The sequence below is a fragment of the Cavia porcellus genome, unplaced genomic scaffold, assembly GCF_034190915.1.
Source record: "Cavia porcellus strain 051 isolate PalLab524CR breed Dunkin Hartley unplaced genomic scaffold, mCavPor4.1 scaffold_1, whole genome shotgun sequence".
NCBI lineage: Eukaryota > Metazoa > Chordata > Mammalia > Rodentia > Caviidae > Cavia > Cavia porcellus.
This window is the reverse complement of record NW_026947484.1, coordinates 145,590,098-145,608,553: the sequence shown is the minus strand read 5'-3', so window position 1 is coordinate 145,608,553 and position 18,456 is coordinate 145,590,098. Positions and strand designations below refer to the sequence as shown.

The following is an 18,456-nucleotide window of genomic DNA, read 5'->3' as shown; positions in this document are numbered from 1 at the left end:
ATTATGCCGCTTGAACACTTTTCAATAATGTGCAATAAATATTGTGGAAGCTAAAGTCACATATTTTTCTGTATGTGTAATAACATTGACCTTTACACAGTCTCCATCCCATAATCAACAGCAGAGATAATTTTTAGGAGTATATATACATGGAGAAAAACAAGGTACAAGAAAAGCCTTTTGAACATCTAGAGACGAACAATGGGGCTGTTCAGAGCCCTCGTTCCCCTCTTAGTCCTGCACCTGCTGGGGGGCTCAAACGCGTCCCTAGTGCAGCTGAAGGACAATGGCTATGAAGACATCATCATTGCTATAGATCCTGATGTGCCAGAAGATGGACAAATAATTGAACACATAAAGGTAAGGAGGAAGGGCGTTTCTTCTGTACCAATCATGAAGGTAAAAAACTAATAATGATCGACTATTATAGAACTCTGAGTGCTACAGGAAAGAAGCAGCAGCCTGAGATAGTGTGGTCAGTGCTGGAGGGACAGAGGGAGATGGAGTCGTGGACAGGGTTCAATCCGATCTCACCAAAAAAACCAAAAAACTCAGGTCATCCCAGAGCCTCACTTTCCTCACCTGTAAATTAGCGCTTAGAGTCACATGAGGTAAATATTTACTAAATACTCATGGTGTGCTGGAGGAGAGAACAGTGAATTAAAGGGGAAAAGGCCTTTAGCCTCACGGAGTACAATTTGGAAAGATGAATAAAATGCCGAGTTCTTACCAAGATTGGTTCTTACCAAGATTGCTGCAGAGTATGTTAGATCAGATAAGGACGATTCAGAGGGGGTTGTGGCTGCAATCAAGGGAGGACTGCTGTTTGTGGGGGAGTCAGGAAGACCTTGCTGAGCATGTGACGCCTGGCCAGGGGCCGCGATGAGTGGGGGAAGAGGCCCTTGGAAACCTGCGGGACCCGAAGAGCATGGAGGTGAGAGGCTGCTTGATGTGGCAACAAAAAAAGTGGTGACTGAGGAGGAAAAATATAGGAGCTGGACCTGGAGAGACCACTGGGAAGACGGGCTCACTTCTCATGCTCCCATGCGTGTTCGGGGGTCACTGTGACTGAGGCAGAGGGATATGGAGGAGGGTTTATGGCTCATTCATCCTGTATAAACACTGTGGCCTCACAGAAGTGCAGAAGGACCAGGCAGGGAGTTTGGACAGGTGAGAAGTGATGGTAACTAAAACAGGGATGTTTATGATTCTGAATATATTTTGAGGGTGTCATAGACAAGATTTCTTGATGATTTAGATATATGTGGGGTAAGGCAGGAAAGAAGAAAATGTAAGAGTTGAGAAGACTTCAAATTTTGCCTGAACACTTGGAAAGATGGCACTATTATCAACTGGAAAGAAAAGACTGAAAGTGGAGAAAATTTGGTAGTTTAGAAATCTGAATTTAGCCATTTCTAAATAAATGTGCATTTCAGACCCTATTCATGTAGATTAAAATGAGAATCTGAATTCACTGTAAAACTTCTATAAAATAAAAAAATTGACAGTCATCAACATGTAGATGATATGAGTCCGTAGGTGTCAGGAAGGACAGATGGAGGGAGAGAAAGTCTTCAACACAGATCCAATGACTAATTTTCTATATTTTTCCAACAGTAGTATTTCATATAGTATAGAGATTGCTACTTAAGGTATTTGATTATTTTCTCTTTTCCTGACTTCAACAGCTAACAATTCCTTATATTCAATTTCTCCTCTCCTGGGTACTAATGTTTACTGTTCAAATCTTCTAAGCTATAGGTGAGACTTTGCGATTCCATGGTTACCATTTTTCATTCATTCTTCATAAATGCTGTTGTAGCCCGGAAGTGCTCAATTACTCATGCTTTTTGAATTCCAGGAGCAATAAAGATAACTTTTAATAAAGTACATAGGCTTGAGGAGCAGATAACATAGCTGATTCAGAATTATAGACTATTAGTGTTCAGAGATAAAATTTGGTACAAACTTTTATAAGCCTAGAGACCGTTATTAGATAGAATTGTTTCTAAAAGCGAAAACTTCTTAATACGATCATCTTTTGAAAGTTACAAAGAGATATTTAATTTTGTTTTTTGCAGACATGCCTAGACTTCACATAGTTTCTTGGTATTCAGTTTCCTACAAAGTGCTTGCATTTATACCATCAAGTAATCTTGAGAAACACCATTATCCACATTATACAGGAAAAAATGAGGATTAGGAAGGAAGGGAAGAAAAAGAATAGAAAAGAAAAAACAGGCAACCTTATGAAAGAAACAGAATTCTTTCATCTGTCTTATATAGGTTCTCCCCACTTTGAGCTTTCCAAAGCTCCTTTCCTAATTCCCTCTCAGTCCTTTGGGCTTCCATTCTCTGAACTCTGGCCTTCTGACTCATGGTTCTGAACTCAATCAGTTTGCTGACATTGTACAGTAAATGTGAGTCAACACATTGGACTCTTCTTAAGGAGAACCTGGAACAAAGCCCAGGAATCTCCGAAGAACTGTTATATTGTAAGATCACACTAAAGCAGCAAGCACCATGGAAGAGCCTGTCTACCCTGTAGACTGGGATGCTCCAACAAGATAAAGATGATATCATAACTCATCACCTAGAATTTTGTCAGTTATTCAGTGGGCTGGATAACATAGAACAAATGATGCAAATGCCCTTCATCCAAATATTTCTTTCTTTAAATTTAAGTTTATTAATACATTTGTGTAATATGTGATATTCACATTCCTTGTGTGTAGTTGATATGTGTACATAATACATTTTAATTCCCTTTTCCATCCTCTTTCTCTTCCCTACCTCTCCTCTCCACCCAGCTCTTGAATTGCTTTCTTCTCTTTTTGCCAGGGGAAACGTTTACAGTTCATAATGTTTACAATCCTTGTGTTGAGTTGGTACTACATTTACCAGGTCCTTGAAACATCCCGAGTCCTTTTTCACATTCCTTATCTCTTCCCTTCCTCTATCATCCCTCCATGTCTTAATCACCTTCCCCTCTGAGAACAATACAGATCCCTACTCTTTTTATGTATCTTTTATTTTGCTCTTCACCCAACTATTTCTCCCAATGAATGCTAAGCTTTAAAGAGGGGCAACTTCTTATTTATCATGGTAAATTTAGGTTCAGATTATTTTTTGCTAGGTGACAAACCAACAGTTCTGTGATCAAAGTTGTATTTCTTCTAAGCACTTTTCCATAACTGCCCTCATCATTTTCCCAGCCCAAGTACCTCTCTGGCAAGAGAAGTAGCGAAAGAAAAACCCCTTCTAACACTAATTCCCACAGTCTTCTTCAGCCTGCATCTGCTAAAGCTCTTCTTCACCCAGATTTCTTCTATCAGAAATGATATCAGTGTTAGGACTACTGATGTGCAGACCACATTCTTTCTTTATGCCAAACATAAAATCAAATATTGCAGCAATGATCCATGGAGACATAAAGAAACTGAATTTCAGAGCAATACAAGAATCAAGTAAGATTTGTTACCCGGAAAGTGCTAACAGCACCCTGGGAAACAAGGAAATGACTTCACAGTTCATATATGTGTTTGTATTAATCAGCTTCTCCAAAAACCAGGCATAGACTGTTGCTTTTAGAAGTAAGGGGCAAGAAGATTGATAAGCAATTCATGATGCAGGATGAAGTAGTAGCTCAGGACTGAGCTAGAACAGTGGGCAAACTGCACATTATCAGTTGCTTTTGAATTAAAAATGAAACAGAAAATTCCCGAAAAGAACCACTCCTCTCTTATTCCACTCTCACTTGGTTGTTTTCACATACTTTTTCCCTTTGATAACAGGACATGGTGACCACAGCATCTACTTATCTCTTGGAAGCCACAGAAAAAAGATTTTTTTTTCAAAACTGTGTCTATATTGATTCCTGAGACTTGCGCAGCAAATCCTGAATACAGGAGGCCAGAACATGAGAGCTACAAACATGTAAGTGCCAAAATCTTCTCTAGCAAAAAAGGAAATTTTCTGATGCTCCCACCTTTGCAAGATTTATTGTTTCAGATATATTTTAACTAAATATTTTCATTCATGTTCCCAATGCTTAACAACCTTTTCCAACACTCTCAGGCTGATGTGATAGTTGCACCACCGAGCCTCCCTGACAGAGATGAACCTTATACAAGGCAGTTCACAGAAGGTGGAGAAAAAGCAGAATATATTCATTTCACCCCTGACTTTGTACTGGGCAAAAAAGAAAATGAATATGGACCATTAGGTAGGAAATTTTGTCAAATATCTAATTTTTATCAAGCAGATCTGACCCAGATTAAGTGAGAAGACTTTGGATACAGAGACCTCAGGTTATAATCCTATCTCTTCTACATACCAGTTTTGTGGGAACTAAAGAAGTGATCTTCTATATCAAAGCTCATTCCCAATCAAATGTGAATTGAGGAGTTTCTACATTTTGCAATTTTTTGCACTAGATAATCTATGTAAATATACTATGATAGCCAGGGTTTTGAAGGAAAATAATTTAATACAAGATATATAATTTATAGAATTATTTTAGTCACCCAGAGAATCCATACAAAAAAAAAGTACAGGAAATCTTTACACAAATTGAAGACAAGGAATACATAATTTCATTCTTCTTCGTGCTTGAGTTCAGTCCACTATGTACACATACCATACTTTCTCATCTATTCATTCACTTAGTCACTTAACCAGGTTCCATATCATGACCGTTGCAAATTATGCTGCAAAAATATGAGTATTTAGGTATCACTGTGGTATGCTGACTTTAATGCCTTCTAGCATCTAACCAGGAGTGTTATAGTTATATGGAATAGTAGTTCTACTTTTAGTTTTTAAAAGAAATTCCATACTTAATTTCATAGTGAAAATACAAATTCACATTCCACACCAGAGTGTAAAAGGATTCCTTTCCCTGCTCCATCTGTACATGCATTGGTTTGTTGTTTATTCTTCTATTATTTTAAAGAGAATAAAAAAACAGAACAGAATAAAGCAAATAAGAACAAAGCAATGCAAGCAACACAGGTCTTCACAACAAAGAAACAGGATATCAATAGTGGCTACCATAATTTCTTCAAAATAGTTGACCTTATCTTCACACACAATAATATCAAACATAACATTCACTGAGTGGAGCTAAAATTTTCATGTAGATTGGTACGCATTTACCTAAAGACCTGAACATCTCTTCGTGTGCTTATCATCCACTTATATTTCTTCTTTTGAGAAGTAAGCATCTCTTCAATTCCCTTCCCATTTATGGATTGGGCTACTTAGATTTTTGGTATTAGGCTTTTAGAGTAACTTATCTGTGCTAAACATTAATGCTCTGTCAGCAGAGTAGCTAGAAAAGATTTTTGTGCCATATTATAGATGGTTTAATGATGTTGATTGTTTTCCTTGATCTGCAGAAACTTTAATTTGACATAATCCCGTTTGTCCATTCTTGCTATCCTTTCTTGTGCTATTGGAGTCCAATTTGGAAAGTTCTTTCCCGTAATTAGGGCTTCAAGTATTTCCAATATGTTTCCTCTAAATGTTTCAAAATTGCAAGAACTTATACATAGGTCTTTGATCCATTAGGAATTGATTTTTAAACCAGGTGAGAGATAATGACATAATTTAAAATTCTCCACAGGAATATGCAATTTTCTGGGCACCGTGTGTTGAAGGAGCTGCCTTTTATCCAATATAGTTTTTGGCCTCTTTGGCAAACCCAGGTGGCAGTCATATGAACATGTTTCTGAGTCCTGTTTTCTATTCTATTGTCCACCTGTCTGTCTTTGTGCCAGAAGCACAGTGTTTTTTAATATACCTTCGTAATATAATTTGAAATTAGGTGTTGTAATGACTCCAGGCTTATTCTTTTTGCTGACCATTGCATTGGCTTTTCTTTCTTTTTTGTGTTTTCATATGAATTCAGGATTGTTTCTCTTAGTTCTGTGAAGAATGACATTGGTATTTTGATGGAGATTACGTTAAATGTATACCTCACTATTGGTGATATGGCCATGTCAGCAATATTAATTCTGTCAACTCATAAACATGGAAGGTCTGTCCAACTGTTAATGTCTCTCTTCCTTATTTCTTGTCTTTTTTCAATTTTCATGGTGGAAGAGTTCCAACTCCTTGGTTAGGTTGATTCTTAGGTAAATATGTTGCAAGTTATGGAATAGAATAGTGTTCCTGAGTACTTTCTCAGTTATTTTATGATTGGTATATAGAAAAGGTATTAATTTTTGTGTTGATTTTTTACCTCCTATTGTTGTTGAATGTATTTAGCAGATCTGAAAAATCATCAGTGAAATCTTTTGGAACTTCTGAATATAGGATCATGCCATTTACAAATAGCAATAATGCGTTTTTTTCCTATCCTATTTGAATCCCTGTTATTTTTTTCTCTTGCCTAGTGTTCTAGATAAAATTTCATGTACCTACTGAACAGGAGAATGAGAATAAATATTCTTCTCTCATACCTGATTTTAGAAGAAATTCTTTCAGGTTTTCTGCCACTCAGAAATAGGTGAGGTTGGTGGCGTGAATCTTTACAGGTTACGAAAGTGCAATTCCAATCAAATCGCTGGTGAATAAAATTGTGGGGGAAGAGTTAAGAGGAGAAAACAAAGGCCAGGGTAGGGAATGGGGTTCTCAGAATTTAATCTCAGCTCAGGAAAGTTTTCCACTTGGGGAAAAGTAGTCCTCAGTGAATGAAGCAAGTTCAACTCTGATGAACTCTAAAATATTCTTGATTCATGGTGAACATTGGTGACTTTATCTGAGGTAGATGGCATATAGGCTAACAGTGTCACTGAAGCATCTCCACCTGGTGAATCATCATGCACATTTTTAACTCAATCTCCATCTTCCTTCAATCTCTAACTGCAGTATTTAGCAGCCAGTAATCATCTCTAGTTTAAAAATATAAACTCCTTACTAAACCATGCGTGTCCCATAATACACAGTCATATTTTTCAACATTATCAGTTGAAAAAAGAGAACAATTTTTATCAGTCATAGTAGTTATTATTGAAAAATTCTTATTGGTAAATGTATATACTCATTATGTGTGATGCTATTATCTTCCAGTTGAAAACTACTTGGTTGTTTTCTTTTGCTTTTTGATAGCCGCCTCATTCGAATGAATTAAGCAGCAAAACTGTTCTTGATGCAGACTGTGGAAAATGGATCCTGGGTAGGAATGGTTCACTTTGACAGTACTGCAAGCATTAAAAGTACATTAATACAAATAACAGGCAACAGCGAAAAAGACACCCTGGTGAAGAGCTTGCCTACACAAGCTCTCAGAGGAACTTCCACCTACACTGGAATTTCAAAAGCATTTGAGGTGAAAATCATCATGTTAAGAAAATGATAACACTATAATTATTTAAATTTATCTTGATTACACTCTTCTTTGCTGTACATGTGAACTGTGCCTTTGTTTCTCATGTGTCACTCAGTCTCTTACACAAATCATGGTAAATGTTAAATTAAATTCAGTTCTTTAGGTGACTGGAGAAACGATGCAGTTCCCACCACAGTAACTGACACACTGTAGGTTCTGAGTGAAAAAAACTCACACGAGAAAGTGAGAGGTGAAGATAGACAGCACAACATCGCGCCCAGATTTTCATTTTGCACTCAGATTTGTATCAGAAGTGTGAGGGACATGCTCTGTTAATGCCATAAATGTTTAAAAGCATTTATGTATATTTCAGTTTAGTTCAAAGTATGTTTTTCATATATGGGTCACGTTGTCTCAGAGCATGCAAAATTTCTAGTGAGGGTAGTGGATTTTTTCTCTGATTCCAGTTTCATTAGGGATTTCTATATCTCAAACCCTCTTACCCAAATCTACACGTACCTCTTCTCCCAAGTCCAAGAAATTTGCTAGTTATCTGATATTTTTCTCTTTTGGCCTAGAATTACTGTCTTAAAATGGTGTTCAAGGAAGCCATTACCAATTAAAGCAGAGAAAATAAATATATTGCAATTTCAACTTAAATCACTTTTCTCCCCTCTTTGGGCAGCTAGATTCAGAACTCTGACTTTAAAAATGTGGCACTATTATAAGTAAAGGTTGAAGCTACAAAGAGACCCCAAGAAACATTTCTCGTTTGGTCTTTGATCAACACTAACATGCCTACTTTGATGAAAACCTCTACTAGAAGTAAATTAATAGCTATCCAATAAATCTCAAACCTCACCATGTTTAGAACTGAACTTATTTTTTATTTATAAGCATGCTAGAAATTTTCTAACTTGGAATCAATGACATTTTCTTTTAAGGTGGATCGTTAATGAATTAAACTATACAGACCATAGACTTTATATACTAAAGGCTTCTAAAAGGATAAACAAGTTAAAGAAAATTTTTAAAAAGTCTTTTTTGGGTATCTGAACGATTTGAGTTTCCTGGGCTGCGATGGAGCCCTTGTTTAATGCAAGCAGCATTTCCCAAAGCCCTCCTCCCTCCAATGTTCATTTGGATAAATACTGCAACAGGGGGCAGCGTTCATGTCTCAGATTCGCTAGGACAACATGATAGGTTAGTAGGTGCCTGTAATCCCAGCACTCTGGGAGGCTGAGTCAGACACAGCACAAGTTGAGCCAAACTGAAGTGTCTTCGAGGAATCTTGTCCCAAATTAAAGGGCAAGATGGGCCTTGGATATATTTCAGTGCAGTGACCCTGGTTCAACATCCAGTCCAAATAAAAAGAAAAAAAAAAAATAACTCAGATATTGATTGTAGATTCTGACTTTAAACCAAAGATTCTCTTCTACTCTACATATTTTTCTTTATTTTCTTAATATTTGTCTACTTCCATTGATCTGTTTGATCTACAGCGGTTAATGTGCCTGAAATACGTTTGCAGGTGATTACAAATGCAAGCTTCCAGTTGAGTGGGTCTGAAATACTGCTGCTGACTGATGGGGAAGACCACACGGCGAGCGGTTGTGTTAATGAAGTGAAAGAAAGCGGGGTCATCATTCATTTTATTGCTCTGGGACAATCTGCAGAGCCAGTAATCACACAGATGAGCATTGAAACAGGTTAAAATGTTTTCTATACATTCCGGGCTTCGGATAGGACTGTGATACTGTCTGGGCTGACAGCTGTGCACCTTCTCTTGAGCTTCTGCTCTGAGGGTGCTGTGCCAGGGACAGGAGACCAGAGTCAAACCTGACACAATCTCTGTTCTCAGGGTACTTGGAGCCGACTTGTATGGAAAGAAAAGAAAACTGCTAATTAAATCACATAACCAGACAGTTCTTCATAACATAGGAATATAGATTAACACTAATATTTTGTGTCTGATTTAATTTGTCTGTAAAATCTAAGCAACAAGGGGCTGGGGATTTAGCGCAGCGGCATAAGCACCTGCCTTGAAAGCAGGCAGTTGTGAGTTCGATCCCCGGTACTGATAAAAAGGAAAAAGACAAAAAAAAAAAAAAAATCTGAGCAAAAACTTCATTAGAACTGTATCTTAAATAAAGTGAACAATTCTCCAAAAGTACTGTGTAAAAATCCTGAACTTAAATACACAGATTTGTAACCATATTCTTCATTATCTGATCATTTGTGTATTTAATCTAGTTGACATTTGATGCTAAGGCATGATGGTATCTTTTTCCTTCCTGGTTACATTATTTTAAATTAGCATTTCAGAATTAATCTTACAGCTATCTGACATTGGTCTGTTTTAATAGTACATGTAGAAACTATGTCTTTCATTAAACTTTTCCCATTATAATCACTAAAATGTGTGAGCACTTATTTTTTTAGAATTTAACCTCATTGTGCATTTACATTTTAGGAGGGAATCACTTTTGTGCTTCAGATAACGCTGAGAACAATGGACTCTGATGCTTTTGCTGCCCTCACATCAGAAAATGCTGGTCTCAGTCAGAAGTCCATTTAGGTGAGAGCTCCAACAGAGGGAAGTTTGTGTTTGCATTTACCTTAACCACGAAAAATATTGTGTTGCTTCTATAACCTTTTCAAGGTGGAATTTTAATTAAAATTAAAATCTGAAGTAGGGATAATTCTTTACATATAATCAAACTGAGTCCTAAAATGAGAGTAAATACATCAAGAAGTAGGATAGCACTTTTTTCATTTTGCCATAAAGTTTATTTAAAGAATAGCATTAAAATATAATAATGTCAGTTTCCCACCAAAACTAAATTTTGTCCTAGACATATCACTCATTTTTTATGAATTCCTTTTTTAAAAAATTTTTAGCTTCCTAGCTTGCCTTACATTTACCGCTGTGACATAGACTTAATCAAATGAACGCAAGCATCCAGTTTGAAAATGGAAAGAACATATTTTGGAAATAAACACAAATGTAGGGCACATAATAATTGCATTTCTGTAAGCTTAAGGCTTCTTTTCCCACTTCAACAATTTTTCTGACTGATTTTTTATTTTATTCAAACTGTCTGAGTAAAACTTTTTCCTGACTTGTGTCTCAACAGCATCACCAGTTTCTCTATGAATTTAAAACTTTGATTAGTATTTCATACTTTGTGTATGTTGTCACTGCCTGTTTCTATCAATATGTTTTACTAAAATATTTCTCTTCTTACCAATTCACTCTTTGTCAAGTTTCTAAATGCCAAGACTTCTGCCTTCTGTTTTCCAGTTGATCAAGTCTTTTGCTACTTTAAAACTTGCCATGACACCTAAACAAACCTATTTTCATTTACTTTCCAACAAGGAGAGCAGAAATCCTAAAAGATGGACTTAGTATTTGTACAGACTGCTTAGAAGATTTGATCTGTAGACTTATTCTGTAAAAGGTTTAAAATTGATCTCAGATCTAGCCTGGCACTGAGTGGGAAAAAAAAATCGTAAAATGTGAAGGGAACTTCTGAGATTTTTCAACTGAGTTGTTGGAGAGAATAATGAAATTATTGTGTGAACTTGATGATCAGGAATAACTAGGGTTTTTGGAAAAGCTGATTTTGAGAGTATTGTTTTCAACTCAGTTTTTACTTTAATAATTTTGAATGGGTAGTGGTAACTCCAAGTAGCATATTTAAAGTAGACATTTAATAGTAGAAAAAGAGAATATAGGGTATTAGATTGAAAGTAGATTTTTATTTAGCCAAATCATGCTCTATGTGAGAAACATATACAACTTGGTCATTTAAACACTAAGGCAATTCAACAAAAAAGCTGGCTTTTTTATGCTAAGTGCTATCAACAAAAACTCAAATAACTTCTTTAAATCTCTCAGAGAAGGTCCCAATTCTCTTTTCATTCTTCTTAGGATGCCATATTTGAACTTTTCTGGAATACATGTGTGGCCCAGGTCCTCACTCTCTATCCTTTGTGAAATATTATTTCAAAATTCCACATCAGGAAAATATCCATGAAAGTTTGTCTCAATTATTCACTGGTTCCAATTTTATATCTGAGGCACTTATTGTGTGTTATTTGACTTAGCTACTTTCTTATCACTGACACACAATACCCTACACTTACAGCTCTCAACAGGAAAGTTTTATTTTGGTCACAGTTTGTAGAAGTTTCATTTCATAGTCAGCATACTTCAAAGTAGGGTAGCATGGCAGAGGAGAAACAGCTCATAGCATGGCAGGTGGTACAGAGAGTTATGAAGGAGATACAGTATTCGATCCACATGCCCAGCGACCCATTTCTTCCCAACATCACATTTAATATAAACGGATCTGTGGTATAATTCACTGATAAATTTCACACCTCATGATCCAATCACCTTCACAAAGTCCAACCTATGATCACATGAGGCTTTTGTGGAACTTCTAGATGCAAACTATTGCTTTGCATGTCTGGTCCTCTCAGGATTCATCTCTTTATACAAAATTCATTTAGTCCGTCTCTAAGCAAAGCCACAATCTTGACAGTCATAGCTGAAATCCCCAATCCAAAGTCTTCTCTGAGATTTAGGCCAGCTCTTAGCTGTGAGTCCCTGAAAATCAAAAGAAAGAATTTACAAGATGCAAAGTCACATTCACATTAGAAAAGGGAGGAACAGCACCAAAGCAAGATAGAAGCTCAGAAGGGCAAGCATTCCATCCTGTAGTTTCATATCTAGCACTGGGAAAATATTGGTGAGATACAAACTCCAAGGGCATGGGTGACTCCATCCCTATGGCACTACTGTTGGTTATAACTCTCATTGTTTCTATCTGGGGCCAATTTTCTCATTCTTGGTGGTTGTCCTAAAATGCTTCACATTGCTGATTTTTCCAGTTTCCTGAGATCTCTGTTAATGTGGTTGTGGATGGCTAGGCATGGTGAACTGAATCCCAGGGAATGAATTTCCATTTTCTAGTCTGGCTGCCATTTTGCAGTAAGCTCTCCTGGAGCTCTCTTCTCAAAGTTTTTCACCCATTCATGTTTGAGCCAGTAGAAGGTGGGTCTTTCTGATTCCTCACATTCACCCCATGCAGGTTTCTTATTGTCCTCTTCCAAAGTACTTGCCATCCTTTCAGTACTAATTTTCACAGCAACCAAGTTCTCCCCTATTCCATATTTGTAAGCAATGCCAGGTATTTTACCAGGAATTCCTTTCTGGCCAAACTCAAATGTTATAAAATTTTCTGCTAAACTGTTTGCTCTCCATTATCAATGTGGAGCTGGCTCACATCCTCCCAACAGTACACAAACCTAACCTAACTATTTGGATGCCTTAGAATTTCCAGATTAATTACTTCACCATCCTTAATCTAAGTCTCCTACAAAGTCTCAGTACCACAGAAAATTTAGAAAGACTATCCCACCACACATGGGATTAGCACATGTGGCCTGGAGTCCAATTGTCAATGCAATCTTTGTTTTGCAATGAAACCTCTTGAACTTGATCTTTCCAGGTATATGTCTCTTACCAATTTGGTCCTCTCAGCTCTGAACAGAATCTCCCATCAAGCTGGCTCACAGCATTCTAGGGCTCCTTTTCAGCCAGCATCTCCAAACCTTTCAAAGCCTCCTGCATGTCAGTTCGAAAGGCACTGTTACAGCAGTGACCCCACAATCTGTCTTAGTTCTTATTACTCAGACACAATACTTAACACCCAAAATTCTCAGGAGCAAAGGTTTGTTTTAGTTCACAGTTTGTGAAGGTGATTTCAGTCCATAGTCAGCTGGCATGGCTCATGGCCACAAAGCCACTGGCCCATCTGGTCCATCTGGTCCCAATAGCACATTTAGCTAGAAACTCATCAGTGGAATAATCCAGAGATGAATATCACACCCATAATCTATCCACCTCCCAATATCCCCACCTATATGCATATGAGGCACATGTAGATTTAAATCATTAAACTACTCAGACACTCTAGTTCCCTGTAAATATTCAGTGAATCATCATGAATTTAAACTGATCTTTCTTTGTTACTGTAACCTCCATTAATATAAAAACTATAGTGGATATTTCCCTATGAACCGTGGAAAAATTGAAAGAATCATATTCTATTCATGAAAACAATATTCCTGGCTTTTATTGTATAAAGTCTTCTCTTGGACCCTCTAGTTGTTGCATCCCAATCTGCTTTTGGAAAGGTCTAAGATGGTCCGACATATACAAGCTTGTTTTCAGAACATAAATTGAGAGTTAACATTAAAAGAAAAAAGAATAATAAACTTCATTAGCATATAATTGGTCTTATCTGTATTCATTCATTTTTAAATATATTTAAACAGCTTGAAAGTAAGGGATTAAATCTGAACACTAGTGCCTGGATAAACGACACTGTGACAGTTGACAGCACTGTGAGAAAGGACACTTTCTTTCTTGTCACCTACCACACAGTCTCCCAGCATTTCTCTCTGGGATCCTAATGGAACACTGACAGAAAATTTCACTCAGGACACTGATTCCCAAATGGCCTCTCTCAGCATACCAGGAGATGCACAGGTGAGTAAGTAATCACCTTATAGACTTGCTCTGCATTTTCAAAGTTGAAAACTGTTTAATGTCATAATTGCAAATGCTAATGATCTTACAAAATGTCAAATGAATACAAAATACTATGTACTCTCCATATTGTGTAATTCTTTCGAAAATGAGAAAAAATTCATGTACCAGAGGAAAGAAAACAAAGTAATCAAAAAATAATTCTGTGAGGAGGTATGGAAAGAGTCTGGGCTACTTGATGTGCAGATTTTTCTTGAAGTCAAAGTATAAGACCAAAATCAAGACAAACTTCCAAAAATATACTTTTCGAGTTCAGATGTTACACAGTGCAGTCACTAGTTGGAGTGCACTGCCTAAACAGTCTCAGTTGAAAATTTTACAAAATCACAAATCCATCAACATCTGTTTATTCTTCTCCAAGTATCTATGATATATATTAGAATTGCATAATCAGATCACAGGTTATAATTTGACTGTGAATACTTATATTTTCATTGAACATTTCAGGTGGATTTAATCCATTTCACATGGATTTATAACCTTCAAGCCAAAGCAAGCTCAGAAACACTCACTATTACAGTGACTTCTCGGGCAGCAAATTCTGCTGTGCCTCCAATCACAGTGAGTGCTAAAATAAATAAAGATACAAACACCTTCCCTAGCCCCATGATTATTTATGCAGAAGTTCAGCAAGGGTATGTGCCCATTCTTGGAGCCAGTGTGACTGCTGTCATAGAATCAAACACTGGACGCACAACAGTTTTGGATCTGCTGGACAATGGTGCAGGTCATTCACACACATTTATGAATCAACTCATATTTTATAATTCAGGGCATGTTTTGGATCCCTGTTGCAATGTTGCAGAGTAGCACAGGAACTCAACAAATTCAGACAGATAATGGAGGAATACAATGACCAGTAGGAAATTTTTTTGGGTAAAATCTCAAAAACATACTTAGCAAGTATGTTCCACATGACCAGATGGGGCTGGGAGGCCAAACCTGGAACTCTGGCAGGGAAAGGGAGACACGCAGAAGTAATTTCTAAAATCAGGAACAAATACAAACACAGGCCAGAGATCTGAGGTCTAGCGACAGCTAGAACTGCCACAAAAGAGGAGGGCTCATCACAGGGGCATTAGATACCAGGAAACAAGGAGCAGTGCTGGACTTACCTGTCTTCCAGATCTGTGTGAGTGAGTGGACCTTGCTCCAGAGTCTGAAACTTCTGTTAAAATTCAGTGAACAATGCAATTGATTCAGTTATGTTTTAACCATATCTTCACCTGCAGGTGACAACTTGTTCTTTGATGAACCTTAAGGCCTTTTTCCCCAACTGTCTCTTCCCTGTCTGAAAAAACTGTTACACAATACTAAAACTTACCTCCTGTGTGTTGTTTTATTTCTTGGCATTTTTCATATGAATACTTGTCTAACTGTGAAATTACTTAATTTGGAATATCTTTCCCTACAGTAGATTTTGGTGATTAGTAATGGCTTAAAGTAGGCATTTTTATACTTTAGTACAGGGATGATGAACATTTTACAGATAATTCCCAGAACTGCAATCCAAAACTCACTTATTTATTTTAGAAGGAAAACACTGAAAACATTTTTGTTTAGAAAAAACAAGCCATACATTAAAATGTCCTAAAAGAAAAACAAATAACCCACACTCAATATGTTCACCACTACTGTTTTAGTGTGTAAAAGAAATATCTGGAGGCTTTGATGAAATATAATTCTGAGGTTCTTCCATACATAGTGCGAGAAATTAGCATGTTTGAAACTCTCCAGTTCTAAGAGATACAGATAGTGCTGCTCTAAGTGCTGTACCTTGCTTGTTTAAGATCCTCTGACGTAGATGGTAAATGTGCTTGGAAATAATCTTGGAAATTTAATAGGTGATTCTAACACTAGACACACAGTTCACGGTAGTCCTGAGCTCTTCCAAATGTTCCTTCAGTAGTAAATGGTGTTTTGCTCTGTCAGGCTAAAAGGTTAATGCATGAGGATAATAAGAGCAGGAAAGTAAAAAGGAATTGCTGAATAAGAGAAAACAAGTACTTTTACTTGAGGACCCAAAAAAGTAAATCCTCCAAAGGATGGGGTTTTTTGTAGTAAAGACCTTTTAGACAGCATGATTAATTTTGTAATGTAAGCAAACCACTGGCCGAGAAATGGTAGAGGGGTTACCAACTGAAAGGACAGATTGATAAAGGATAGAAAGATGTGATATGTAACTATTATCAATGCAGAAACAAAAGTGTGTGTATATGTGTTATATAGGTAGAAGTATATAGATACAAAAATAACTTAAGGGCATCAATATATTGTTTTATCAGAACATTACAGAAATAGTCTCCAGAATGTTGTTCCCAAAATACTTCCTCCAGACTGGATGATACACTTACTAAGACCAATGCCTGTCTCAGAAAACGCATCTATTTATTGTCTTATTTTCAGTAATAATTTGTTTTTTTTTATTTCTACAACTAGATGTTGATGCTTTCAAATATGATGGGGTCTATTCCAGGTACTTAACAGGTTATTCGGAAAATGGCAGATACAGCTTGAAAGTGCGAGCTCACGCAGCAACAAACTCTACCAGGAGAAGCTTAAATAATGTGCTGAGCAGAGCTGCATATATACCACGCTGGGTAGTGAATGGTGAGTGCCACATGCTACCTGAAACCTGTGCTGGCTGGAGTAATATTTGTAATTTGGTATGACAAAGGGGGCTTCATTTCACAACTTCCTGTTTTTGAACTGGGATACTCAGGTAATTGCCTCCAAATTCAGCTTTGGAAAGAAGTCAGGCCCTTAGTGAGTACTCAGGCCATTTGTGTTCTGTTACTTTGGAATACCTGGACGATATCAACAATGATATACCCAACTTTCAGCTCAGGACACAGCAATTTGTTATCTATTTTTACTCTATAACATCTTGTTTAGGATACTAATGACAGAAGTCTCCCATCAGAAGTTTCCCAAGAGTAATATTGTGTCACAAGACTTAGCCAAATGTTTCTGTGGGTATGGCAAAAAAAAAAGTCAAACGAGATAAGGGAAGTGTTTCACCATGTTGTGAAAAAACACCAGTTCAGTTGTGCCCATTTTAAACCAGAAACTATTTGATGTAGGGGAAATCGAAGGAAACCCACCAAGACCTGAAGCTGATGAGAATACTGAGACAATTCTGGAGAATTTCAGCAGAACAGCATCTGGAGGTGCATTTGTGGTATCAGGATATCAAAATAATGCAGTCGCTGACCTATACCCACCCAGTCAAATCACAGACTTGGCTGCCACACCTGAAGGAGAAGAGGTCACTCTAACATGGACAGCACCAGGAAAGGATTTTGATGTTGGAAAAGGTAAGAACAAAGTGTCATGTGTCTTATTCATGTAGTTAAAGATGCTCTTTGCTAAAGCAAGGGTATAAGAGTAACTTAAGGGAGAATAGTACCTGACAGTTCAGCATACTGCTAACTTCAGAAACTTTTATCAATCAAACATGACACGTTTTACCATGACCCTTCTTTTCATACTAAGGTAGTAGCATTTGGCAGAATTTAAAAATGAAAATGTAGCTTTTAGTAAAAATCACTAAGACCTTTGAAATAAGGATATATTTGGGGTGGTTGATTTTTTATTTTGTTTGGTTTGGTGTTTGTTTGTTTGTTTGTTTTGGATTTTTTTGTTTTTGGTGTATTGCAAATTGAACTCAGGACCTCACACTTTCCAGGCAAGTGCTGCACTGCTGAGTTATATCCCCAGCCCAACGGTATACTTTGTATAACTAAAGAATATCTTCAAGAATAAATGGAAAGAAATTTAATACAACATTCTACAGTTACTGAACTGGATGTAATTTTTTCTTAGTTGAACGATACATCATAAGGATAAGTGGAAGCATGATTGACCTGAGAGACAATTTTGATGATGCTCTTCAAGTTAACACGACTGACCTGGTACCAAAGGAGTTCAAATCCAAGGAAACCTTCATATTGAAGCCAGGAAATATCTCAGAAGAAAATGCGACCCACATCTTCATTGCCATTCAAAGTGTAGACAAAAGCAATCTGACATCAAAAGTGTCCAACATTGCTCAACTGGCTTTGTTTATCCCTGTAGCAGATCCTGGTCCTGATGAAAGTGGTTCTAATCCTAGTCCTGATAAAAATTATCATTCTGGAGTTAATATTTCTATTCTGGTCTTGTCAGTAGTAGGGACTATTGTAGTTGTTAGTATTATTTTAGGTACTACTATTTGTATATTAAAAAAGAAAAACTCTTCAAACAGACCTAGAACAGGGTTTTAAAAATCAAAATAATATAAGTAAAAGGTATCTCTGAATTCCTAAATTCATCCTTAAAGTCCTGAACTACAAAAATTATATTAAGAAGCCTAGAAAGGATATTTTGGTAGAAATAAACACTTCACAAATATATAGAGCAACTGTGAATACTTCATTTTGTTAATTATATTTATCATTTTAATTAATTCATTTTAATTATCTTTATCATAGTGATGAATAAAGATAGTTCTTCCTATTGA

At 36.8% G+C, this 18,456-nt stretch overlaps 1 protein-coding gene across 1 annotated transcript; it reads left to right on the top strand.

The window, feature by feature from the left end:
- Nucleotides 1–201: 201 nt before the first annotated feature.
- LOC100726992 (calcium-activated chloride channel regulator 4-like) lies at nucleotides 202–18,456 on the top strand. Its single transcript, XM_013142741.3, is given in 15 exon segments — nucleotides 202–360; nucleotides 3,795–3,860; nucleotides 3,862–3,936; nucleotides 4,078–4,280; nucleotides 5,912–6,040; nucleotides 7,114–7,333; nucleotides 8,865–9,042; nucleotides 9,807–9,852; nucleotides 9,854–9,911; nucleotides 13,682–13,782; nucleotides 13,784–13,895; nucleotides 14,403–14,682; nucleotides 16,395–16,565; nucleotides 17,039–17,272; nucleotides 17,781–18,456. Coding segments are annotated over 15 exon segments (2,472 nt in total). The 3' UTR covers nucleotides 18,221–18,456.